This window comes from Pristiophorus japonicus, chromosome 7, assembly GCF_044704955.1.
Source record: "Pristiophorus japonicus isolate sPriJap1 chromosome 7, sPriJap1.hap1, whole genome shotgun sequence".
Lineage (NCBI taxonomy): Eukaryota > Metazoa > Chordata > Chondrichthyes > Pristiophoridae > Pristiophorus > Pristiophorus japonicus.
Window position 1 is genome coordinate 9,310,255 of NC_091983.1, and position 26,330 is coordinate 9,336,584.

The 26,330-nt window shown below is 43.9% G+C and overlaps 1 protein-coding gene across 29 annotated transcripts in view; it reads left to right on the forward strand.

Moving 5' to 3' along the window:
• The window catches only part of rims1a (regulating synaptic membrane exocytosis 1a), a 908,397-nt gene that overhangs the window by 835,075 nt on the left and 46,992 nt on the right, over positions 1-26,330 (forward strand). For 24 of the 29 annotated variants that reach the window (XM_070884742.1, XM_070884750.1, XM_070884745.1 and 21 more), the window contains one exon: positions 14,644-14,742. The exons of the other annotated variants lie outside the window; for them this stretch is intronic. In XM_070884742.1, coding sequence (XP_070740843.1) covers positions 14,644-14,742 — 99 coding nt within the window. The remainder of the gene's footprint in view (positions 1-14,643; positions 14,743-26,330) is intronic. 29 annotated transcript variants of the gene reach the window in all.

Genomic DNA, 26,330 nt, shown 5'->3' on the forward strand with positions numbered 1-26,330 from the left:
CTAAATTAAATGTTGGTCCCTTAGAGGATGAGATTGGGGAATTGATAACGGGGAACAGGGAAATGGCAGAGACTTTGAACAAAAATTTTGTATCGGTCTTCACAGTAGAAGACACTAAAAACATCCCAATAGTGGATATTCAAAGGGCTATAAGAAGGGAGGAACTTAATACTATCACTATCACTAAAGAGGTATTCTCGGTAAAATAATGGGACTAAAGGTGGACAAGTCCCTGGACCTGATGGTTTGCATCCTAGGGTCTTAAAAGAAGTGGCTGCAGAGATAGTGAATGCATTGGTTGTAATCTACCAAAATTCCCTGGATTCTAGGGTAGTTCCAGCGGATTGGAAAACCACAAATGTAACACCCCTATTTAAAAAAGGCAGACAGAAAGTAGGAAATTATAGACTGGTTAGCCTAACATCTGTCGTTGGGATAATGCTGGAGTCCATTATTAAGGAAGCAGTAGCAGGACATTTGGAAAAGTATAATTCAATCAAGCAGAGTCAGCATGGTTTTATGAAAGGGAAATCATGTTTGACAAATTTGCTGGAGTACTTTGAGGATGTAATGAGCAGGGTGGCTAAGGGGGAACCAGTGGATGTGGTGTATTTGGATTTCCAGAAGGCATTCGATAAGGTGGCACATAAAAGGTTACTGCACACGATAAAATTTCACGGGGTTAGGGGTAATATATTAGCATGGATAGAGGCTTGGCTAACTAACAGAGAACAGAGAATCGGGATAATTGGATCATTTTCCGGTTGGAAAACAGTAACTAGTGGGGTGCCGTAGGGATCAGTGCTGGGACCCCAACTATTTACAATCTATATTAAAGACTTGGATGAAGAGTCCCAGTGTCTTGTAGCCAAGTTTGCTGATGATACAAAGATGGATGGGAAATCAAATTAAGAACATAAGAAATAGGAGCAGGAGTAGGCCACCTGGCCCCTCGCGCCTGCTCCGCCATTTAATAAGATCATGGCTGATCTGATCATGGACTCAGCTCCGCTTCCCTGCCCGCTCCCCATAACCCTTTATTCCCAAGAATCTGTCTATCTGCGCCTTAAATATATTCAATGATCCAGCCTCCACAGCTCTCTGAGGCAGAGAATTCCACAGATTTACAACCCTCTGAGAGAAGAAATTCCTCCTCATCTCAGTCTTAAATGGGTGGCCCTTTATTCTGAGACTATGTCCCCTAGTTTTAGTTTCCCCTATGAGTGGAAATATCCTCTCTGCTTCCATGTTCTCTGTAGAGACAGCATTTTTATACCAGCTGAATGGTCAATGACGTAAGCTCCACTGAGTGTTTTATTTTTAGGCACAATGCTGCAGTGTTTGTGCCCAAAGAGATGTATTTGTGTGCAGCTGAAAATCCCTGTGATGGCTTGGTTTGTGTGGGTGTTTGAAGATGTGTCATCTTCCAAATGAAAAAAGCTGGAGGCAGCAGTCTGCTCAAGGCAATTTCTCTGATGTCCATCCTCCTTTGTTTTATTTGAGCTGGGTTTCATCATATGGCTAGTTAAGGTAATTAAACACCACATTTGCTTATATGCAAATTTACCAAAGGATACAACCAGCTGGAATTCTCCATCAATATTTATAATGGAACAGTGATGCCAGGATGGAGTGGGCAAAATATAGTCCTTTTTGGCCGACATCCCGACAGCTTACAAGTCTTTTTAATTTGTTCTCTGGATGTGGGCGACACTAGCAAGGCCGCATCTATTGCCCCGAAAAGATGGCAGTGGGCTACCATCTTGAACCAATGCAGTCTTTGGTGGTAGGTCGAGAATTCCTGTATTTTGGCACAGCAGCAATGAAGGAATGACAATATATGACCAAGTCAGGATGATGTGTATTAGGTGATTGCGTTCTCATGACCTTTCTGCTCTTGTCCTTCTCATTGGTAGAGGTTGGGGGCTTGAAGATACTGTCGAAGTAAGCTTAGTTTGTTGTTGCAGTGCATACTGCATTGCATCGGTGGTGGAGGAGTGGATATTGAATCCAGTGACAAGGGTGCTGATCGAGCAAACTGTTCTGTCCTGGATGGTGTCGAGCTTCCTGAGTGTGGTTTACAACTGCACTCACCCAGACACATGGTGGAAAGTCATTGTTGCAGCCCCTTAAATTGCCATTGATCAGCAATATTTACAAATTTCAACTGTTTTCTAGCTATCATGGAATCATAGAAACCTACAGCACAAAAACGGACAGCTTTTTGTCCGTAACCCTGTCAGCTCCACATCCTCAAGGACCTGTCCATCTCCCTTTAAAACTGATTTATGGAATCCGCTCCCACCACCTTTTCAGGTTGAGGGTTCCAGATCCCGACAACTTTGAATGCAAACATTTCTCCTCATCACTCCTCTAGATCTTTTGTCAATGATTTTAAATCTGTGATCTCTGGTTATTGACCCACTCGCCAGAGGGAATAGTTTTTCTCTCTCTACTCGAGCAAAACATCATCTTGAAAACCTCTGTTAGGTTATCTTTTAACCTTCTCTGTTCCCAGGAGAACAGTCCTAACTTTTCCAACCTCCTCTCATAACTGAAGCCCCTCATCCCTGGTAACATCCTGGTAAACCTCCTCCGACCATTTCTAAGGCCTTTACATCTTTCCTGAAGTGTGGTGCCCAGAATTGTCCACAATACGCCAGCTGAGGCCTAACCAGTGATTTATAAACTTCTGGCATGATCGCTTTGCTTTTATATTCTATACCTCTATTTATAAACACAAGTAACCCCTATGTTTCTGTAACCACTTTATCAACTCACCCTGTCAACGTTAAGAATTTGTGTACATGGGCACCAAGGTCACCGACACTTTTCAAAATAGTGCCATTTACCGTATACTGTCTTTCCATATTAGTCCTCCCAAAGTGCATCACTTCACACTTCTCTGCCTTGAACTCCATCTGCCTTGCTTCTGCCTATTTCACCATCCTGTCGATGTAATTGTGAAGCCTATAACTGTCCTCATCACCATCTACTACTGTGCCAAGTTACGTATCATCTGCTAACTTTATAGTGCTGCTCCCTATACTCGAGTATAGTTGGTTTATAAAAATTGTAAAGTGTAATGGACCCAAAACTGACCCTTGGGGAACACCACTGCAAATCACCTCTCAGTCTGAGAAATATCCCTCCATCACCATCCTCTGATTCCTGTCACTGAGCCAGCTCTACATCCATACCATCACTTTTCCATTAATTCCATAGGTTTCCATCTTCTTAATAAGCCTCCTATGTGGCACTTTGTTGAATGCCTTCCGAAAGTTCACATATACAACATCTACTGCACTACCTTGATCAACCTTTCCTGTTACCCCATCAAAGAATTCAATCAAGTTGGTCGGACATGATATGCCTTTAACAAATCCAGCTAGCTCTCCTTGATTAAGCTATGCCTTTCCAAACGAATGCGTATTTTGTCCCCGATAATGGTTTCCAGTTACTGCCCCCACCACTGATGTTAGGCTGACTGGCCTGCAGTGTCCTGCTTTATCCCTCTCCCCTTTCTTGAATAGTGGCAACCCTCCCTGTCCTCTGGCACTTTTAACAAACATTTTATCAAGATTAGCATTCCAGAGTCTTGAGGACCACAAAGCTGGAAAAAATGATTGAGTGCACAACAAAAAAACGGACTTTTCATTATGTTTTCTGCATGTTTCTTCTATTGAGACCAGCTATAATTGTGTTTTGTAAAAAAACAGCTACTCTCCTTTGTTGGTTGTAAGTTTGGGCAGTCCGAATATAGTGATGCATCTTTAATAGGACTTGAAGGATATGTTAAAATGTGTGGGTGGGGTCGATATAAATCAAAACGGGATGGGCTTTTTGGGCATAATGGCCACAAAATTGTGTCCTGCATCATGAGAGGATCGCCTGCCTGGGGTTGGAATTTGGGCTAGAACCTAATCCTGTATTTTTAGTGCATTTTCTGTTAGGCAGTGTTGGACGGCATGAAAGTTAAAAGTTTAACAGTCCAAATACTTTGTATCTTAAAGCAACAGGTTTTCCTGGAAGTGTCGTAAAAGGAATGGACTGTCAGGCTTTCCGATATAAGCGTGCCGTGAGGAGAAGGCATTGCTTGTTTTCGGAAATGTAAAGTGCTTGAGTAAGGGAATAAGTGTTGGTGAGGACATCACCCATGAATGGTTAATGTTTAGTTTTAGAGTAATAAACATGAGAAGTAGGTATCTATTAAATGCAGGTAACAATTGGTCAAAGATGCTAGAAAATGTTATGTCAGGAAGTCTCGTTTAAGGGAAATGGTTGTGAGGTAAACAATTGCAAACTATTCTCATCGATAGTCTGTTTCCAGAGGATTTGGGAAACAGATAGGTCATTTTAACGTTTTCCTTTGTTGTCGTCCAAATCTGGTGTATAAAGGAGCATGGTTTTCAACAGTTTGTCAGAGTGTGCGCCAAAGATACAGAAACCGGTCAAGTCCCTCTCTCTATGCAGTTAGGACTGATCACCTTTACTTGTGATTCAATAAAATCTATTCTGAATACTCCACTACGAAGTCTCGTGCTTACTCCGAACATATTGTTATGAGCCTGAGGAGAAAGGAAATAGCTTAATTGGGCTGGGGGGGGGGAACATAGGCAGATCTTCTGACTGTCTCCCTGCTTCATTGGGCCTTGTAGGCGGACTTGCTTGCCTACTGTGGGAATTCCACACTCTGTGCCTTTAAATGGCCTCAGTGAATCATGCCAACTGAAAGTTTGCATGAGTCCCTTGGGGGGCATTTGAAAGGCTCCAAACCTTACTTAGATGAAGGTAATCAATCTTAGTGCGATCAATTACATTGCCTCTCCCTTTGGAGCCAAAGGCTTCAGGACAGTGACATTTTCTTCAGCTAAATTAGGCCTCAAGGGACCTCAAGTGGAGGAGGTGTGGGCTGCTTTGCCTTGCACAGTTGGGTCAGGGCAAATATCACTGACGTACTTGTGGGAACGGGGTCATTTGCTGGTGACCCACCCGAGCCAGCCAGTCTCCATAATTTGGAATCAGATAGAGTAGCCTACTAGGAATTTTGGAATCAATGGCTTTAAACTGCTTATGTTATACAGTCAGACATGAACAAATAGTTCAACACATTTAACGGGCTAGATTTTCTCTTTCATTGTTGGCAATTTTCTCGACGGTACAACTGTTTTGTCGCCCAACGAAAGTTTCCACTTAAGTTTTTTCATGGTATCGCCCACATCTGAAGATGCCGGCCAGGACCAAACTGCCCACATGCAACGCCAAGAACAACCGCAAGGGCGTAAGTTTGGCCTCAACCACCGCGTCCAGATCGCCGAGAGACCTGCCCTGTAAAAGCTGCTTAAACAGGACGGTAGGTAAGTACTCTGCAGAGAAAGGTAAGTTAAAGATTCTTTCTTTTTTTTTAAATTTTAAAATGGCGATTAGGTATAAAAGTGTCTTGGGAATGCTTTGTACCTTTTTATTTATTTTTTATTGACATTTTCTTTTTAATAAAGTTTTTCCCCCTCTCTAGGCCCAACCGCAGTCTCGAACTAAATTTTAGTATTTACCGTCCATTCCGGTAACGACGGCCCATGTTACTAACTTTCCACTGAACCGCCGAGAAAACCGCCGACAATTAGTGTCCAACGCCCATTTTCTCGCCGGGTGATTAGTTTTAATTACTTTAAACATAAAAATGGAAATTCTTGCCAGCATTACTCACCGAACGTTAGCAGTTCTTCTCAGCGGGCAATCGGGCATTGAGGGGTTTTAGGAAAAGTCTAGCCCATTGGCTTAATAATGTCTACTGTTTCCAGTTAACATTTGATCAGAGATTCTCTGATGATGTAGAAATGACATTCTGGTTATAACTACAGACAGTGAGTATTCTATAAGCAACAGATTGCAAAAATTATATATAAAATGCAAAAGCTCCCCTTATGGTTCAGATCTCTACTTAGAACAGAACTGAGCCATACATATTGGGACGGTCCAATGTTCAATAGACAGTCTGCGTTGTTAGCTGATCTCAGGCAGGGCACCAACACAGAAGTACAATTTCTCTGAAGTAGATAGGGGAAAATAGGGCAGTACTGCCTGACGTTTACTGATTTCTGTTGAAAAGTGGATGTGTGTGGCTATCACATGTGAACAGGATTATGCTTGACAGCAGTGCCTTGCATAGCAGAACAGCTTGCAGACTGACTCACAAGTGATCCATGGCCACTTAGATGAGCACCCTAGAGTACTGCTGGAAACTATCATCATCATAGGCAGTCCCTCGGAATCGAGGAAGACTTGCTTACACTCTTAAAATGAGTCCATCAGTGGCTGATCAGTCCAATACGAGAACCACAGGTGGGACAGATAGTCGTTGAGGGAAAGGGTGGGTGGGACAGGTTTGCCGCACGCTCCTTCCGCTGCCTGCGCTTGATTTCTGCATGCTCTCGGCGACGAGATTCGAGGTGCTTAGCGCCCTCTCGGATGCACTTCCTCCACTTAGGGCGTCTTTGGCCAGGGACCCGAGGTGTCAGTAGGGATGTTGCACTTTATCAGGGAGGCTTTGAGGGTGTCCCTGTAACGTTTCCTCTGCCATCCTTTGGCCCGTTTGCCGTGAAGAAGTTCCGAGTAAAGCGCTTGCTTTGGGAGTCTCGTGTCTGGCATGCGAACGATGTGGCCTGCCCAGTGGAACTGATCAAGTGTGGTCAGTGGAAACTGGAACTGGACCAACCAACCAACTTTCATCAGAAGAGGCAAGAGAATTGGAGAGGGGATAATCACATTGCAAACAGATATGGAGCTATAACACACCAATCTTTCCAGGCAGTGATCAAATACCAGTCATTGATATGCATGTTGTCTTGTGAAATTGAGAAGGGAGCAAAAGTCTGATATGTCTTCAATCACTCAGATATCATCACTATAACAGAAAACCCACAATTTATATCGATCAGTCCTCACATATACAGGTCTCACTGCACTTGCTCCAAGAAAAAATGAAAGATCATTTGTGATCAGCAATTTATATAATTTCATAATTTAGATTTGTGGAGAGTTAAATATGTATTTTCAACAAAAAAAAAATGAGTTTCTTTCCCTTTTCTCCTGTAGCACTGGCTCGTGCTGTGGGAGAGTTCCATGGTTACCACTCAAGTAGCCATTCTCCATATGTGAGCCTAGACAGCTGCAGGCTATGAGAGTGCTGGGGTCGTTCTAGCCGAGTCTCACCCTATCCTCATCCAACATCCACACACTTTCTCAGCAGCAATTGCTGGATAACAATCAGAAGCAAGTACCCTGACTAAATATTTTTTCTCCCCAGTCCAGGGGCACTGAGGGAGATTTTGTTACCTTCGCAGCATTACTAAGAGCGCAGATTTCCACCTCCGTAACAATGCCCGTCTCCGCCCTTTGCCTGAGCTCACCTGCTGCTGAAGGCCTCATCCATGCCCTTGTTACCTCTAGGCTTGACTATTCCATCGCACTCCTGATGGCCTCCCACATTCTACCCTAAGTAAACTAGAGGTGATCAAAAACTCGGCAGCCCTTGTCCTAACTCGCACCAAGGCTCGCTCACCCATCACCCCTGTGTTCGCTGACTTACATTGGCTCCCGCTTAAGCAATGCCTCCATTTCAAAATTCTCATCCTTATTTTCAAATCCCTACATGGCCTCGCCCCTTCCTATCTCTGTCACCTCCTCCAGCCCACAACCCCCCCAAAATGTCTGTGCTCCTCTAATTCTGTCCTCTTGGGCATTCCTGATTATAATCGCTCAACCATTGGTGGCCGTGCCTTCTGTTGCCGAGGCCCCAAGCTCTGGAATTCCCTGCCTACAGCTCTCCGCCTCTCCACCTCTCTTTCCTCCTTCAAGACGCTCCTTAAAACCTACCTCTTTGACCCCCTTGCGCTAATTTCTACTTATGCGGCTCATAATACTACTGTGAAGCGCCTTGGGATATTTCACTACGTTAAAGGCGCTATGTAAATTGTTGTTTTTCAGTAGGCCACCCACCCCATTGCAGACCAGTGATTGATTCTGGAATGTCTCAGTAGCACATTGGGCAGTGAATCATCCCATCATGCGACTGGGGGAAGAGTGGTTAAATGTTTCTTCATTTTTTATTTCAATGTACACAATTTTGTTAAGTAATTGATAGAAATGAGGACATAGGTGCATACATGTGTTGTGTTGTTCAAAAGAACTCAACCAAGTCTTATTAATTCCATAGTGTCAGATCTATTTGTTGTATTCACTCAGTTTCTTAGGAGTCATTACACAGCTGACATTTACTTTGTGAAACGAACATGCTGACGCACATTATGTATGCCTGTCTCCTCAGGGAACCTCGAAGTGAAAAGTCTCTGCATAATCTATTCTGCCTGAAATTGGTGTAGGCTAGATCTCCCCAAATATTTGATGGGTGGGGCCTAAACACAACAACAACTTGTATTTATATAGCTCATTTAACGTAATAAAACGTCCCAAGACAAAACCTTGACACCGAGCCACATAAGAAGATATTAGGACAGAAATTCCATCAACTTCTCCAACAAGCCAGTTTCTACCTCATCAAAGTCGGAGCTTAGTTAAAGAGGTAGGTTTCAAGGAGCGTCTTAAAGGAGGAAAGAGAGGTAAAGAGATGGAGAGGTATCAGGAAGGAGTTCCAGAGCTTAGGGCCTAGGCAGCTGAAGGCACGGCCACCAATGGTTGAGCGATTACAATCAGGGATGCTCAAGAGGGCAGAATTAGAGAAGTGCAGACATCTCGGGATATCTGCGCTCATTGAGATGTGGCTGCGTTGATTATTCTTTGTCAAAATGTAGCTAATTTACTACGTTAAAGTCAATATATTAACGCTAATAGTTGTTGATTTGCAGTCAGGCCATGCCTTGATTTGTGTCTAATCCTGAGGAAAATTCAAGAATAAAAGCAATTCAGAGAAGAGTGTCAAGTATTAGTGAATTGAGTTCTGAGGAAACGAACATCTAAGAAATAGGAGTAGGCCATTTGGCTCCTCGAGCCTGCTCCGCCATTTAATAAGATCATGGCTGATCCGATCTTAGGCTCAGCTCCACTTCCCTGCCCACTCCCCATAAACCTTCACTTCCTTATCGCTCAAAATCTCCACGTTAAATATATTCAGTGACCCAGCCTCCTCAGCTCTCTGGGGCAGAGAATGCCACAGATTTACAACCCTCAGAGAAGAAATTCCTCCTCATCTCTGTTCTAAATGGGCGACCCCTTATTCTGAAACAATGCCAACTAGTTCTAGGTTCCCCCACGAGGGGAAACATCCTCTCTGAATCTACCTTGTCGAGCCCCCTTAGTATCATATGTTTCAATAAGATCACCTCTCATTCTTCTAAACTTCAATGAGTATAGGCCCAACCTACTCAACCTTTCTTCATAATTCAACCACTTCATCTCAAGAATCAACCCAGTGATGCAAGTATATCCCTCCTTAAATATGGAGACCAAGACTGTATGCAGTACTCTCGGTATGGCCTTACCAATACCCTGTACAGTTGTAGCAGGACTCCCCTGCTTTTATGCTCCATCCCCCTTGCAATAAAGGCCAACATTCCATTTGCCTTCCTGATTACTTGCTCTACCTGCATACTGACCTTTTATGTTTCATGCACAAGGACCCCCAGGTCCCTCTGTACTGCAGCATTTTATAATCTCTCTCCATTTAAATAATAATTTGCTTTTGAATTTTTCCTGCCAAATATTGCCCACTCACTTAGCCTATCTATATTCCTTTGCAGGTTTTTTGTGTCCTCCTCACAACTTGCTTTCCCACCCATCTTTGTATCATCAGCAAACTTGGCTACATTACACTCAGTCCCTTCATCCAAGTCATTAATATAGATTGTAAATAGTTGAGGCCCCAGCACCGATCCCTGTGGCACCCCACTAGTTACTATTTGACAACCGGAAAATTACCTGTTTATCCCGACTCTTTGTTTTCTGTTAGTTAACCAATCCGCTATCCATGCTAATATATTACCCCCAACCCCGTGAACTCTTATCTTGTGCAGTAACCTTTTATGTGGCACCTTATCGAATGCCTTCTAGAAATCAAAATACACCATGTCCACTGGTTCCCCCTTATCCATCCTGCTCATTACATCCTCAAAGAACTCCAGCAAATTTGTCAAACATGATTTCCCTTTCATAAAATCATGCTGACTCTGCTTGACTGTATCATGGTGTTTCAGATGTCCCGCTACTGCTTCCTTAATAATGGACTCCAGCATTTTCCCAACGACAGATGTTGGGCTAACTGGTCTATAGTTTTCTGCTTTCCGTCTTCCTTCTTTTTTAAATAGGGGCATTACATTTGCGGTTTTCCAATCCTCTCGGGCCTCTCCAGAATCCAGAGAATTTTGGTAGATTACAACCAGAAAGACTGTAGAAACTGAAAATACTCAGCAAATTAGGCAGCATCTATGAAGAGAGAATCAGAGTTAAAGTTTCAGATCGATGACCTATTGTCAGAACTGGAAAGGTTAGAGATATAGCAAAGTTTTAAGCAAGTACAGAGGAAGGGAAGGGCGTTGAGGGGAGGAAGGAACAAAAGGGGAAGGTCTGTGATAGGGTGGAAGACAGGAGAGATTAACCGACAAAAAGTATGATTGCACAAGACAATAGGAGATGGTAATGGGACAGGTAAAGAAATAAAAGATGGATCTAGAAGAGGTGTAAATGGGAATAACAGAATAATCAACAGTTTCCATCTGAAATAATGGGGGGCAGAGGTTATGATCTGAAATTGTTGAACTCGATGTTGTGTCCAGAAGGCTGTAAAGTGCCGACTCAAAATATGAGGTGCTGATCCTCGGGCTTATATTGAGCTTCGTTAGAGCAGTGTAAGAGGCCGAGGTCAGAGGGAGTGAAGAATTAAAGTGATGATGATCGGAAGCTCGGGGTCACACTTGCGGACTGAACATTAGTGCTCCGCAAAGAGGTCACCCAATCTGCGTTTGGTCTCCCAAAGTAGAGGAGACCATATCACGAACATACTAAATTGAAATCAGTACAAGTAAATCGCTGCTTCACCTGGAAGGAGGATTTGGGGCCCTGGACGATGGAAAGGACGGAGGTGAAAGGCCAGGGGGGAGAAATTCGGTTGTGCCTCATTTGGGGCGGTAACCCAGGCGGAGCAGTAATTTTAGCGTCTTCAAAAAGTTTGCACTCTCCATCCATAAATTCATCAGAATCGAGCAAGGAGCTGTAAGGGGCGCTAAATCAGCCGTTGCTCACTAGAGTTGGGGGAGTGATAATGGAAATTTGGTCGGTAAATTTGGCAGTCCCATTGCGCATGCGCGGCTCTCCCAGTCGTACCCCGACAATAGCCGAGTCAACGCACCCATTAAAGTTTTCAAAATTACTTCTTTTCAACCTGTACTGGTATGTCTGTCTGCCGCTGCAAACTCGAAGGCTCACGCACCGTGCTCTGTGTAAACATTGCACTGACTGTGACCTCGGAGGGAAGCGTTTCCTCATCCCTTTAAGTAGCCACCAGTTAATGACTCTGCAAGCCCCTACTGACTGTTTATCCAGAAGTTGTTCTTGGCGGCTGCACCTAATTTTCTGACCAAGGTACAAGCATGGGTGTGCACCAGGAATACGTCATGATCGGAGTCATCGTCAGCAGCCAGGCACTACTGGTTTGTGCCCCCCGTGAGCCTCGAATACATATTCGGTCGGGGCATTAAATGCTGCGCTCCCGGTCAGTAACCCCTTGCGCTCCCATTTACTCCCCCTCTGGCCGCTAACTGAGGCGTTAGACAACTGAAATTCCAGCCCCAGATGTTGCATCTCCTCCACTTACACGGGAAGGTGATGTGGGAAGGAGAGGGAGTGTTGGGGGTGATTGAGGCGTGGACCAGGTTGTCGCGGAGGGAATGGTCCCTTCGGGGAGAGGAGGGCAAGATGTGTTTGGTGGTGGGATCACGCTGGAGATGGCGGAGGATGATCCGTTGAATGTGGAGGCTGGTGGGGTGGAAGGTGAGGACAAGGAGAACCCTATCGTGGCTTTGGGAGGGGAAGGGGTGAAAGCAGAGAAGCGGAAAATGGACCGGACACGGCCGAGGGTTCCGTCAAATACGGTAGCGGGAAATCCTCAGTTGAGGAAAAAGGAAGACATATAGGAAGCACTTCTATGGAAGGTGGCATCGGCAGAACTGATGCGATGGAGAAATTTGGAGAATGGAAAAGTCCTTTTAGCCTATCTTGATAACTAAGTTGCTTTATTCTGGGAATTAGTCTCGTGGTCCTCATCTGCACCCTTTACAAATCCTCAATATCGCCCACCATGTGAGGAGACCAAATCTGGTCAGTATTCCAAGTGAGGCCTGACCAAGATCTTGTGCAAGGACAAAATAGTATGCCTTGTCTTATAATCAATTGTGCTATGAATACACCCTAACAGCCTATTTTCTCTAGCTATCGCTTCACGGCATTGCTCATGAACCTTTAGATGTATGCACGAGAAAGCCCAAATCTCTTTCTATCTCCACCTTTAATGCTTTTCCCCAAAAGGGTGTATGTATGTTGAGCATTCACCCTGCCCACGTGCATAACACTGCACTTATCCAAATTGAACATAATTTACCAGACATAAGCCCAATCTCTCAACATATTGAGGTCTTCTTGAAGCTGTTGAGCACCGTTTACAGTCATAACACTCGCAGTTGTAACATCTGCAAATAGATCGTGCCCCCAACACCTACATCCAGATCATTAATAAAAATAGTAAAGAATAATTGTCCCACAATCTTCCCATTCTCTTCGTTGATGTCACTGACACAAACAGTGACCAGAGGCAATCTGCAGACTGTGTTCATGACATCCCAAGAACCAATAAAAACATGCCAGAGTCATAGCTGGACTGAAATAGGTTGGCCAGGGGTCATTGTTGGCAGCTAGTTCTGGCATGCAGGTCTTTAGTACAACAGCTGGGATATTGTCAAAGCCCACAGCCATAGCCTTCACCGACTCCAGTGCACTCAGTCATTTCTTAATGTCATGTGGAGTGAACTGGATTGGCTGGATACTGGCAGCTATAATGGCAGAGATCCTGGCAAGAGGCTGAGCAGGATTTTCCATTTGGCATTTTCAAGTCAGTTGCTCTCGCTGCCAACTCTAATCTTTTCACCCTTTTTCCCTCTTGCAAGCATTAATCGGTAGTGTGTTACAGTTCCATGGATGTTAGCAGTCTCCAATACTTCGACCAAGTGGCCACTTTATGCCTGAGCCCATCTGCTAAGAACATAAGAATTAGGAGCAGGAGTAGGCCATACGGCCCCTCGGGTCTGCTTCGCCATTCAATGGCTGAACTTCGACATTCACTCCACTTACCCACCCTATTCCCATATCTCTTGATTCCTTTAGTGTCCAAAAATCTATCGCTCTCTGTCTTGAATATACTCAGCGACTGAGCATTCACAGCCCTCTGGGATAGAGAATTCCAAAGATGCACAGCCCTCTGAGTGAAGAAATTTCTCCTCATCTCAGTTTTAAATGGACCTACATTGGCTTCCGGTTAAGCAACACCTCGATTTCAAAATTCTCATCCTTATTTTTAAATCCCTCCATGGCCTCACCCCTCCCTATCTCTATAATTCCTCCAGCACCCCTCCCCACCCCGAGGTGTCTGCACTCCTCTAATTCTGCCCTCCTGAGCATTCCCTGATTATAATCGCTCAACCATTGGTGGCCGTGCCTTCTGTTGCCTGGGCCCCAAGCTCTGGAATGCCCTGCCTAAGCCTCACCGCCTCTCTTGCTCTCTTTTCTCCTTCAAGGCGCTCCTTAAAACATAACTCTTTGACCAAGCTTTTGGTCACCTGCGCTAATTTCTACTTATGCGGCTCGGTGTCAATTTTTTTATCTCGTAACACTCCTGTGAGGCACCTTGGGACGTTTCACCATGTTAAAGGCGCTATATAAATACAAGTTGTTGTTGTTGATGTTGTTGTTAGTCATCCTGTAATCACCTTTCAGTAATGAGGGCAGTGGGCTATTCAGCTATATAGGGAATCATAGCTAAGCCTGATCTGTTAGCATTCAACATCTATGCTTGAGCTTTCTATCAGGGGTTAGCATTTAGAGTACACTGCCAGATAGGTTGGTGGATGCAGATCCAATAGTAGCCTTTGAAAGGGAAATGGATAAATACTTGGAGGTCAAAAAGAAAATGGCAGGAATATGAGGAAAAAGCAAGGGGAGTGGGACTAACTGGACTGTTCTTCGAAAGAACTGAATGGGCTGAATGGCTTCCTTCTATGCTGTACTGTTCTATAATTCTAAGACAAGAGAGGACACAGATTGTCAGCGATGTGAGGAAACAGGTTTTTTACACAGCGAGTTGTTGTGATCTGGAATGCACTGCCTGAAAGGGTGGTGGAAGCAGATTCAATAGTAACTTTCAAAAGGGAATTGGATAAATACTTGTTCCCAGTCTAAGCTAAATACCCCTGGGCTTAAGAACGGGAGAGATCAGACAGGTGTCCTGCTATTCATCACTATCCAGCGACTCTTGCTGGAACGTACATATGTGTGGACTTAAGTGAGGAGAGGATCGTAATTGGCCATGATGCCTTCCACATTCGAATAGCCTGCCAACACTGACTGTCTGTGCTCACTGCCTAGGCTCACACATGAAGAATGGCCATTTGGGCGAGGTACTGGAGGGTGCCCAGTACCCTTGGACCTGTACCGAAACTGGAGTCAGCACCTTAAGGAGAGAAGGTGAGAAAATAAGCAACAGGAAGAAACTGGGTCTGTCCTTCATGCAACTTCACTATGGTGTGAGCAGCTATGGCAAAAGTTTGGCACAAGTCTGCTTACTGAGATTTCAGTTTATCGGAATGTATTATATTAGGATGAACTGTGTTTTACAGCACAGCAGATCCCATTTCCCCCTTCCCTGCCGCCCACCCCACATGCTAGAAAATCTACGCGCTTCTTCTGTTGTCCTGTTTTTGGGTTATTACACAGATGTTGTCGAAGGTTTATTGTAACCGACCACTCCCAAGAAGCGGGCCTTGATCCCCTGTGATTCGGAATACAACTTTCCTGCAAGTAGCTCTCCAGCTTTTGCTGTGAGCTCCGTACGTGCAGACTGCTGTCGGCTGTCGGCTGTCAGCATAATTCAGTACGATGGCTTCTCTGCCCAATGAGCTGCCAATCACAGAAGGCACCAGCCAATCAGGGGCCCCTCCCTGCCTTCTTTTCAAAAGCCTCAGATACAGGTTATCAGTCAATGTCACTGCCCCAGCTTGGAGCCGACCCTTTGAACTAGGACCAGGGGTTTTGTGAATAAGAAAGCACAGATCCTGATACAAATGCAGCAGATGACACGTCTTCCGTTAATATTGAATGAAAATCGTTTCTGATCGTGGCCTAAAATGTTTTTCGTTGAAGGTGAAAATTCTGGTCAGTTGATAGCTGGAGCTTTAGTTTATCAAGTCGTCTTTAAGAATCGCCATAGCGGATTTGTCTGGAACTGAACTGCTGTGTTTCTCTTTGAGAAGTCGTGAGAGCAATGCTGTTTTAACACTTTACCGGCTGATTCTAGCGATACAAGAATGCAAGTTTAAAAAAAAATTCAACACAGGCAAAAATCCATTTTTATCACCCGTGTATCCTTTGCTTAATGTTAATAGCAAGATGGGGTTAAAGACTAAAATCCTCGCAAAATCCCCCACAATATCCAACCCTGCACCCCAGAGAATGAGGTCCGGATCCCTTGTCCTTTTATTGACTCCCAGATTCTTCTTGGGTTTGAGGAAGTCACCAGAGCAGTTTGATTAATTCTATATTTATTGTTGTATAATTATTATATGCTACAAATACAACGACTGAATTCCCGCCCGTTAGTTCAGCAGCGATAAAGGGCCAAATAATTAACATGCAATTAGGCACAAATCACTGCTGTGCACAAGGCAGTTCTTATTCTCATCATTGTATTTAATGCTTATGAATCTGGAAGATTACGATTATAGGGCAGTTTGGGCTCTTCTGATCCAAAGTGGTGCTTACAGGGAGCGCTGGTCGGGAATTCACACATCCGCAATGGCTGATTTTCCATCCAATTAATTAAATGAGCAAAGAGTTGGTTTGAAAATGGGATACCTGTACTAAATTCACCAATATTCTCACTAATTGCAATGAATTTTGAAAGCTGGCCCTAGCAATGTGAATTTTTACATGCTTTGTACAAAAATATTTTCTTGAAATTTGTACTGTACTCTCGAGCTCTTCTCCCCCTCTCTCTTTCTGTCTCATTTCCCCCTTCCTCTCTCAGTCCCTCATATCTCCCTCTCTCTCTGCTGTCTTTGCCTTTCCCTTTAATTTCCCCTTTCTCTCTCATTCTTCCCTTTCTCTCTCATTCTTATTGTGTCCCTTGCATTGCCTCTTTTTCCTGTCTCTCTCATACTTTCCCTTTCTCTCGTGATCCTGTTATTTTCATTTGTTTTTTCTTTCCTCTGCCCCTCATTATTTCTCTTGCAGAAGCGTAGAAGTGGCTGAGAGTGATGTTATTGTATAAATATGCTTGTATCATACTCCTCTTCCTGCTAATTTAATGGAAACGTTAACCGAAGAGCAGAGAGAAGGATTTGATACGACCACATTAAATGTTCCTATTGCAGCATCACTTACAGTAGTTTCCAGGCTTTCACTGCCAGCAGTGACTCATGGCTTCTTTACTGTTGCAGCACCAACAGTGTACTACAGGATTGTGCAAGTGGCACGAGCAATGTTGCTCCTCGTATCGGCACATCTTATTCTGAGATGAAGGGTTGGGCAGGTTGGGCCTATATCCTCATTCATGCCTTTGTTACCTCTGGACTTGACCACTCCAACACACTTCTGGCTGGCCTCCCACAATCTACACTACGTAAACTTGAGGTCACCCAAAACTCAGCAGCTCGTGTCCTAACTCGCTCCAAGTCCCACTCATCCATCACCCCTGTGTTTTCTGACCTACATTGGCTCCCGGTTAAACAACGCCTCGATTTCAAAATTCTCATCCTTGTTCTCATCACTCCATGGTCTTGCCACTCCCTATCTCTGTAATCCTTTTCAGCCTCACAACCCCACAAGAGGTCTGCGCTCCTCAAATTCTGCCCTCTTGAACATCCCTCATTATAACTGCTCAACCACCGGTGGCCGTGCCTTCAGCTGTTCGGACCCTAAGCTCTGGAACTCCCTGTCTAAACCTCTCTGCCTCTCTACCTCTCTTTCCTCCTTTAAGACACTCCTTAAAACCTACCTCTTTAACCAATCTGCCTTAATTTCTTCTTTCGTGGCTCGGTGTCAAATGTATCTGTTTTTTCTTGTAACACTGCTGTGAAGTGTCTTGGGACGTTTTACTACGTTAAAGGTGCTATATAAATAAAAGTTATTATTATTATACTCATTGGAGTTTAGAAGAATGAGAGGTGATCTTATTGAAATGTATAAGATTTGAGGGGGCTTGACGGGTAGCTGCAGAGAGTATGTTTCTCCTTGTGGGGGAAACTATAACTAGGGGGCATAGTTTAAGAATAACGGGTGGAGATATGGAGATGAGGAGATATTTTTTCTCTAAGGGTCGTGAATGTTTGGAACTCTGCCCCAGAGAGCTGTGGAGGCTGGGTCATTGAATATATTTAAGGTGGAGATGGACAGATTTTTGAACGATAAGGAAATCAAGGGTTATGGGGAGAGGGCAGGAAAGTGGAGTTAAGGCCAAGACCAGATCAGCCATGATCTCATTGACTGGTGGAGCAGGCTCGAAGGGCTGAATGGCCTACTCCTGCTCCTACTTATGTTCTTTTGTGAGGGCATTGGTGCATTGGGTCACTGTTCTTGTGCACCTGGGAAAGAATGGCAGACTGCTTCCATCTGCTGCCTGACAGGCGTTTGCCCTCTTGGTGCAGAGGTGTGTTGGTGACGGGGTCTTATGTGGGCTTCCAGAAACAGCTTGGCACTTTCCAGTTCCAGGTGAGGCCATACATTGCCTGAATGGCATACATCATACACATGCTTAACCTACATGTTTGTGGTGGGGTGGGTGGGAGTATGGGAAGCTGCATACATCCAAGTGGGCACAAGTATCTTCTCCACAGTCAGTGGTGAAATCAAGCGGCAAAATATAACTTTGGCGGCATGCAAAACGGGCAGTAGAAATTTTACACCTGTTATACATTCAGCCCCCTCGAGCTTGTTCCTCCATTCAATTAGATCATGGCTGCTCTGTATCTTAACTCCATTTACCCACCTTGGTTCCTAATCCATTAATATCCTTACCCAACAAAAATCTATCAATTACAGTTTTGACGTTCAATTAATCTAATCTCAACAGATGTGTAGGGGAGAGAGTTCCAGATTTTCACTGCCCTTTGTGTGAAGAAGTGCTTCCTGACATCACCCCTGAATGGCCTAGATCTAATTTTAAGGTTGTGTCCCCTTATCCTAGACTCCCCCCATCAGAGGAAATAGTTTCTCTCTATCTACCTGATCAAATCCTTTATTCATCTTAAACGCCTCAATTATATCACCCCTTAATCTTCTAAACTCGAGGGAATAGAAGCCTTGTTTATGCAACCTGTCCTCATAATTTAACCGTATCATTCTCGGAGTCTGTGTTGCACCCATCCAAGGCCAATATATCCTTCCTGGGGGAAGTGCCCAGAACTGGATGCAGTGCTCCAGATAGGGTCTAAACAGAACTTTATATAACTGTAGGATAACTTGCACCCCTTTGTATTCCAGCTCTCTTGAAATGAAGGCTAACATTGCAGAGACTTTTAAATTGTTTTTTGTACTAGGTTTTAGTGATTTCTCTACTAAATCACACTGCTCCTCCACAGATCCTAGCTTCTCACCATTTCGGAAATACTCTGATCTTTCTTTCTTGAGCCAAAAGTGGATGACTTCACACTCTCCCATATTGACCTCCATCTGTCACAGTTTTGCCCACTCACTCAATCCATCAATGTCCCGTCGCAATTTTGTGCTCTCATCTGCACTATTACTGTGCCATCAAATTTGGTTTTGTCAGCAACCGTTCCTTCATCTCAGTCATTGATAAATATAGTGAAAAGCTGAAGCCACAGTACAGATCCCTGGGGGACACCACTAGTCACATCCTGACAATTGGAGTACATGCCCATTATCCCTACTCTCTGTCTCCTGTCTTCTTACTAACATCCATAGACACTCCCTTATCTATCATGTTAGTGACCACTACAAAAAAATCAATTAGGTTCGTCAGACATGACTTACCTGTTACAAGTCCTTGCTGGCTCTCTCTGATCAGTTCATTGTTGTCCAAGTGCTCAGTCGCTCTGACTAATGATAGATTCTAGTAACTGCCCCACAACAGATGTTAGACTAATAAGTCTATAATTTTCTTAAATAATAGTGATATTGGCAATTTTTCAATCCAAGGCAACAATTATTGAAATCTAGAGATTTTTGGAAGATCGCGACCAAAGCAGCATCAATTTCCTCACCTACTTCTTTTAATACTCGGGTGGAAACCATCACGTGTTGGAGACTGGTCTATCTTTAGTCCCATTATTTTCACCATTACCTTTTTTCACATAAATCTAGAAAATTTCTCCTGTCGTGCTGTATCATTCTATGATTCTTTGAGACTCAGAAGTGAGTGAGGAAAATATGGTCTTTTTTGTTCAAAATTTTACTTTGGAGATTTTCAAACATGATGATGATAAACTAGAGTATCTGGCCCAAAACTGGATGGATGGTCACTGTAAGCCTGCCAGCCATTTTATTCACACTATAGCGGGGTAATTTTGACTTTAGCTGATTGAGTAAAAGGGCCAATATCGAATCAGCTCTCCATTATACATATGCCCATTGAAATCAGTAAAAATGAATATCGGGGGAGATGTATAACATAAGAACATAAGAAATAGGAGCAGAAGCAGGAAGACCAATAGTGGTAGGGGATTCGATAATTAGGGGAGCAGACAAGCGTTTCTGCTTCCGCTGACGTGATTCCAGGATGGTATGTTGCCTCCCTGGTGCCAGGGTCAAGGATGTCACCGAGCAGCTGCAGGGCATTCTGGGGTGGGGGAGGGTGAACAGCCAGAGGTCACGGTCATTATCGGTACCAATGACACAGCTAGAAAGAGGGATGAGGTCCCGCAGGCAGATTTTAGGGAGCTGGGAGAGAGATTAAAAAGCAGGACCTCAAATCTTGGGATTACTCCCGCTGCCCCATGCTAGTGAGTACAGAAATAGGAGGGTAGGGCAGATGACTGCGTAGCTGGAAGGATGGTGCAGGAGGGAGTGCTTTAGATTCCTGAGGCATTGTGACCATTTCTGGGGGAGGTGGGACCTGTACAAGCCAGACGGGTTGCAACTCAACAGATCCTTGTGGGGGGGTTTGCTTGTGCTGTTGGGGAGGGTTTAAACTGGCTTGGCAGGGGGATGGCAACCTGAGAATAGGAAGAGAACCAAAGCTGGAATTGGAAAGCAGAAAAGTAGATAATGAATTTGGAAGACAGAGGAAACAAGGGCTAGAAAATAGACAACAAGAGAGTTTGGTATTACTAAATGGCATATACTTCAATGCAAGGAGTGTAGGGAATAAGACAGATGAGCTGAGAGCACAGATAGACACTTGGGAGTACGATATTATAGCTATTACCGAAACATGGCTGAATGAAGGGCAGGTATGGCAACTCAACATTCCTGGTTACAGGGTTTTCAGACGGGATAGAGAGGGGGGTAAAAAAGGAGGGGGGGGGGGGTTGCAGTATTGATTAAAGAAACAATTACAGCTGTGAGGAGGGATGATATGTTAGAAGGATCATCAAATGACGCCATATGGATCGAATTGAAAAACAAAAAAGGGGCGATCACACTGCTGGGAGTGTACTATAAACCCCCAAACAGTCAGAGGGAGATAGAAGAGCAAATATGTCGGCAAATTTCTGAGAAGTGCAAACATGGTAGGGGATTTCAACTACCATAAATATTAACTGGGATAAAATTAGTGTGAAAGGTATAGAGGGTGTGGAATTCCTAAAAATGCATTCAGGAGAACTTTGTTAGCCAGTATGTAGCAAGCCCAACAAGGGAGGGGACGGTTCTGGACTTAGCTTTAGGGAATGAAGCAGGGCAGGTGGAAGGGGTATCAGTGGGAGAGCATGTTGGTGCTAGTGATCATAATTCAGTTAGATTTAGGATAGTTATGGAAAAGGGCAAAGATAGACCAGGAATAAAAGTTCTCAATTGGGGAAAAGCCAATTTTACTAAGCTGAGATGTGATTTAGCCAAAGTGGACTGGAAACAGCTACTTGAAGGTAAATCAGTGTCAGAGCAGTGGGAGGCAGTGAGATCTGGAGGGTTCAGAGCAAGTATGTTCCCTTAAATAAAAAGGATGAGACTAACAAATCTAGAGCCCCCAAGAGACATACAGGGTAAGATAAAGAATAAAGAGATAGCAAGGGCTCAATACTGCAGAAACTCAAGTGTATAGAAAGTGCAGGGGTGCAATTAAAAAGGAAATTAAGAAAGCAAAGAGAGAGCATGAAAACATTTTGGCAAGGAAAACCCAAAGACGTTTTATAAATACATTAAGAGAAGAGGATAACTAAAGGAAGAGTAGGGCATATCAGAGACCATAAAGGTAATCTGTGTGTGGAGGTGGAAGACATGTGTATGGTTCTTAATGAATACTTTGTATCTTTTTCACAAAAGAGAGAGGCGATGCAGACATTGCAATCCGGAATAAGGGGTGTGAAATATTAGATGAAATAAACATAGTGAGAGTGGAAGTATTAAGGGGTTTAACAGCTTGAAAGTAGATAAATCCGCAGACCCAGATGAAATGTATCCCAGGCTGTTAAGAGAAGCAAAAGAGGAAATAGCACAGGCTCTGACCATCATTTTCCAATCTTCTCTGGCTACAGGTGTGGTGCTGGAGGACTGTTAATGTTGTACCTTTTTTAAAAAAGGAGAAAGGGATAGACTGAGTAATTACAGGCCAGTCAGCCTAACCTCGGTGGTGGGAAAATTATTTGGAAAAAATTCTGAGGGACAGGATAAATCTTAATTTAGAAAGACATGGATTAATCAAGGACAGTCAGCATAGATTTGTTAAGGGAAGGTCGTGCCTGACTAACGATTGAATTTTTTGAGGAGGTGACAAGGAGAATTGATGAGGGTAGTGTGTTTGATGTAGTGTATATGGATTTTAGCAAGGCTTTTGATAAGATCCCACATGGCAGACTGGTCACGAATGTAAAAGCCCATGGGATCCAAGGCAAAGTGGCAAGTTGGATCCAAAATTGGCTCAGAGGCAGGAAGCAAAGAGTAATGGTTGATGGGTATTTTTGTGACTAGAAGGCTGTTTCCAGTGTGGTTCCACAGGGCTCAGTACTAGGTCCCTTGTTTTTTGTAGTATAGATCAATGATTTAGACTTGAATGTAGGGGATATGATTAAGACGTTTGCACATGATACTAAAATTGGCTGTGTGGTTGATAATGAAGAAGAAAGCTGTAGTCTGTAGGAAGATATCAATCAACTGGTCAGGTGGGCAGAGCAGTGACAAATGAAATTCAATCTGGAGAAGTGTGAGGTAATGCATTTGGGGAGGGCTAACAAGGCACGGGAATACACATTAAATGGTAGGACACTGAGAAGTGTAGAGGAACAAAGGGACCTTGGAGTGCATGTCCACAGATCCCTGAAGGTAGCAGGCCAGATAGATAAGGTGGTTAAGAAGACATGCGGAATACTTGCCTTTATTAGCCAAGGCATAGAATACAAGGGCAGGAAAGTTATGCTTGAACTAGTTAGGCCACAGCTGGAGTACTGCGTGCAGTTCTGGTCACCATATTACAGGAAAGATGCGATTGCACTAGAGAGGGTACAGGGGAGATTTACGAGGATGTTGCCTGGACTGGAGAATTTTTAGCTCTGAGGAAAGATTGGATAGGCTGGGGTTGTTTTATTTGGAACAGAGGAGGCTGAGGGAAGACCTATTGAGGTGTATAAAATTAGAGTGGCCGAAACAGAGTGGATAGGAGGGGCCTATTTCCCTTAGCAGAGGGGTCAACAATCAGGCGGCATAGATTTAAAGTGATGGGTAGGAGGTTTAGAGGGAAAATGTTTTCACCCAGAGGGTGGTGGGGGTCTGGAACTCACTGCCTGAAAGGGTGGTAGAGGCAGAAACCCTCATCACATTTAAAACATATTTGGATGTGCACTTGAAGTGCCGTAACCTACAGGTCTATGGACCAAGAGCTGGAAAATGGATTAGTCTGGAGAGCTATTTGTCGGCCAGCGCAGACACAATGGGCCAAAATGGCCTCCTTCCGTGCTGTACATTTCTATGATTTGGCCCCTTGAGCCTGCTCCGCCATTCAGTAAGATTATGGCTGATCTTCTACCTCAACTCCACTTTCCTCCATATCCTTTGATTCTCTTAATACAGTAAACTCTCGTTTACCCGGATTGTTTGGGGATTCGGCAACTCCGGGTAAACAAATTTTCCGATAGGGCAAGTTTACATTTTAAAGTTAATATTTGCAAGTGATAGAACCACCCATGGAATATTTTATATATCGTATCGTAGAGATCATGATCTGCTCTTTCTAATGAGCTATTCAGATTGAAAATCGATTCATAACTTTTTGAAATATAAAACAAATAATTGACGTGCTAAATTTATAAAGTCGAATAAATAAAATGAAGATTTAGTTCATGTAATTTGAACGTGAATGTAATAAAATAAATGAAAATTGATTCATAACTTTTCAAAATTAAAAATATATGTCTAATAAATGAAACAAAATATTTAGTTCATGTCATTTTATTATTTTATTCTGTTAAATTTGCTTATTCTGCCATTGCTGCTGCTTCAATTGCTACTTCTGGCAATGTTTCTTCATCTGCAGATGTTCCTTTTTCTGCATTGACATTTGAGATTGATTTTTAAAATAGCGATTTTATATCTGCTTGTTTAAATGAATTAATTTTCTTCTTAATTAAAATGTTGTGGGATGACATGAGTTTGCAGAATCTCGTGTGTAGTAAAATGAGAATTCTCCTCAAAAAAAACTAACGGCATATTTCATTGCTTCTTCAGCATGTGTCCAAGTCTTTTTGTTTTTCTTCAATTTCATTGTCTGAATCGCTCATCTCTTTGTCAGATACGTCTTTATTGGTGACTATGCCTATAAGTTCCTCGTCAGTATAAGTTTGTGTTACATCTGTTTCGATTTCAACAACTATCCACTTAGCAATGTCATCTTCTGCTAAGGATTTAAGTGCGTTTGTTTCATGTGCACTGCCGACAATCTCCACGATTTCTGTGACAGCCTGTTTTTTATTAGCCCGTACATGAAAACCTTCAAATTCTTCGTCACCAAAAGCACTGTCTTCAAATATGGCATTGGGCCACAACTTGCGCCAACACCTCTTCAATGTAATGTTTTTTACTTCCCTCCATGCCAACGAACATACATAGATGGCATCTTTAATATTGTATGCTCTCAGGAAATCAGAGATTGAAAGATTGCTATTAATCAATTTGCGTATGAAGTTATTCCTATAGTGGCACTTGACGTTTTGTATGACACCCTGATCCATAGTTGAAAGAGCGAGGTCACATTGGGGGGCAGATAGAATGCAAAGATGTTGCCACAACTAGACACTAATTTTGACTCATGCGGGTGTGCTCTGCAATTGTCCAAAAGCAGCACACACTTTCCACTAGATTTGCCTATTTTCTTCATGTTTTCTCGAACTTGGGGGACGAATTCTGTTGAAAACCATTCCATGAATATGTCCTTGTTCATCCACGCACTTTTCTTAGCTTTATAGCTAACAGGTAAATGAGGAATTCCTTTTAAAGCACGTGGTTTCCTTGATTTACCAATCACTAAAAGTGGAAGTCTATGTTCTCCAGAGGCATTGGCACAATTCAAGATTGTTAACCTCCTTATTCATTTTAAAGCCTACAGCTTCCTCCGCCCCTGCTGCAGCCATCGTAGCTGATAGGTCCTTACTATACAGTATAAATGTACACGAGGCCCATGCTTGAGAGAAGGTCAGTCTGTGACCTGTCCTTTATTCCATAGCACTCAAGTGATGGAAGTGGGTGGAGCTTCCCCTTTTATATCTGAAGGTCCAGGTTAGGAGTGTCTCCCACAAGTTCACCACCTAGTGGTCATTGTTCTCACAGTGTACAACTTAGGTCAGATTATACATGGGGTTACAATGCTGGTTGAATACATGACATCACCTCCCCCCCCAAAGTCTTATTGGGATCACAGGTTGAGTCTCTGGTGGTTTACGCTCCCTTGTAGAGCGCCTGAGTTGGGACTCCGGTTCTTGGGCGCTGGCCTGAGTGTCTGCTGTTTGCGGTGCCTCAGGCCTGTCCGGACTGCCCACAGTGACTGGGCTCTCCTCCCTTTGGTTCCTGTGGAGGCGTGAACTCTATATCATGTTCGTCCTCTGCTTCTTCTATGGGGTTGCTGAACCTCCTTTTTGTTTGATCCACATGTTTGCGGCAGATTTGTCCATTGGTAAGTTTAACGACCAGAATCCTATTTCCCTCTTTGGCAACCACAGTGCCTGCGAGCCATTTGGGCCCTGCAGTGTAGTTGAGGACAAAAACAGGGTCATTTACATCAATACATCGCGCCCTCACATTCCTGTCATGGTAGTGATATTGTGACTGGCGCCTGCTCTCGACAATTTCTTTCATGGTGGGGTGTATAAGGGATAACCGGGTTTTGAGCGTCCTTTTCATTAGCAGTTCTGCGGGTGGAACCCCTGTGAGCAAGTGTGGTCGGGATCTGTAGGCCAACAGGAGGCGTGATAAGCGGCATTGTGGGGCACCCCCTTGGATTCTGAGCATCCCCTGTTTGATTATCTGCACTGCTCGATCTGCCTGGCCGTTTGAGGCCGGCTTGAACGATGCCGTTCTGACATGGTTAATTCCATTGCCTGCCATGAAGTCCTGGAATTCAGTGCTTGTGAAGTACGGGCTATTGTCGCTGACCAAGATGTCCGGTAGACCGTGGGTGGCGAACATTGCCCGTAGACTTTCTACCGTGGCAGAGGATGTGCTTGAATTTAAAATGTCACACTCGATCCATTTGGAGTAGGCGTCTACTACAACCAAAAACATTTTTCCCATGAAAGGACCTGCGTAGTCCACATGGATGCGTGACCAAGGCTTGGCGGGCCAGGACCAGGGGCTAAGGGGGACTTCCCTGGGCGCATTGCCCAGCTGGGCACACGTGTTGCACCTGCGAACACAAAGTTCCAGATCTGCGTCTATCCCCGGCCACCAAACGTGTG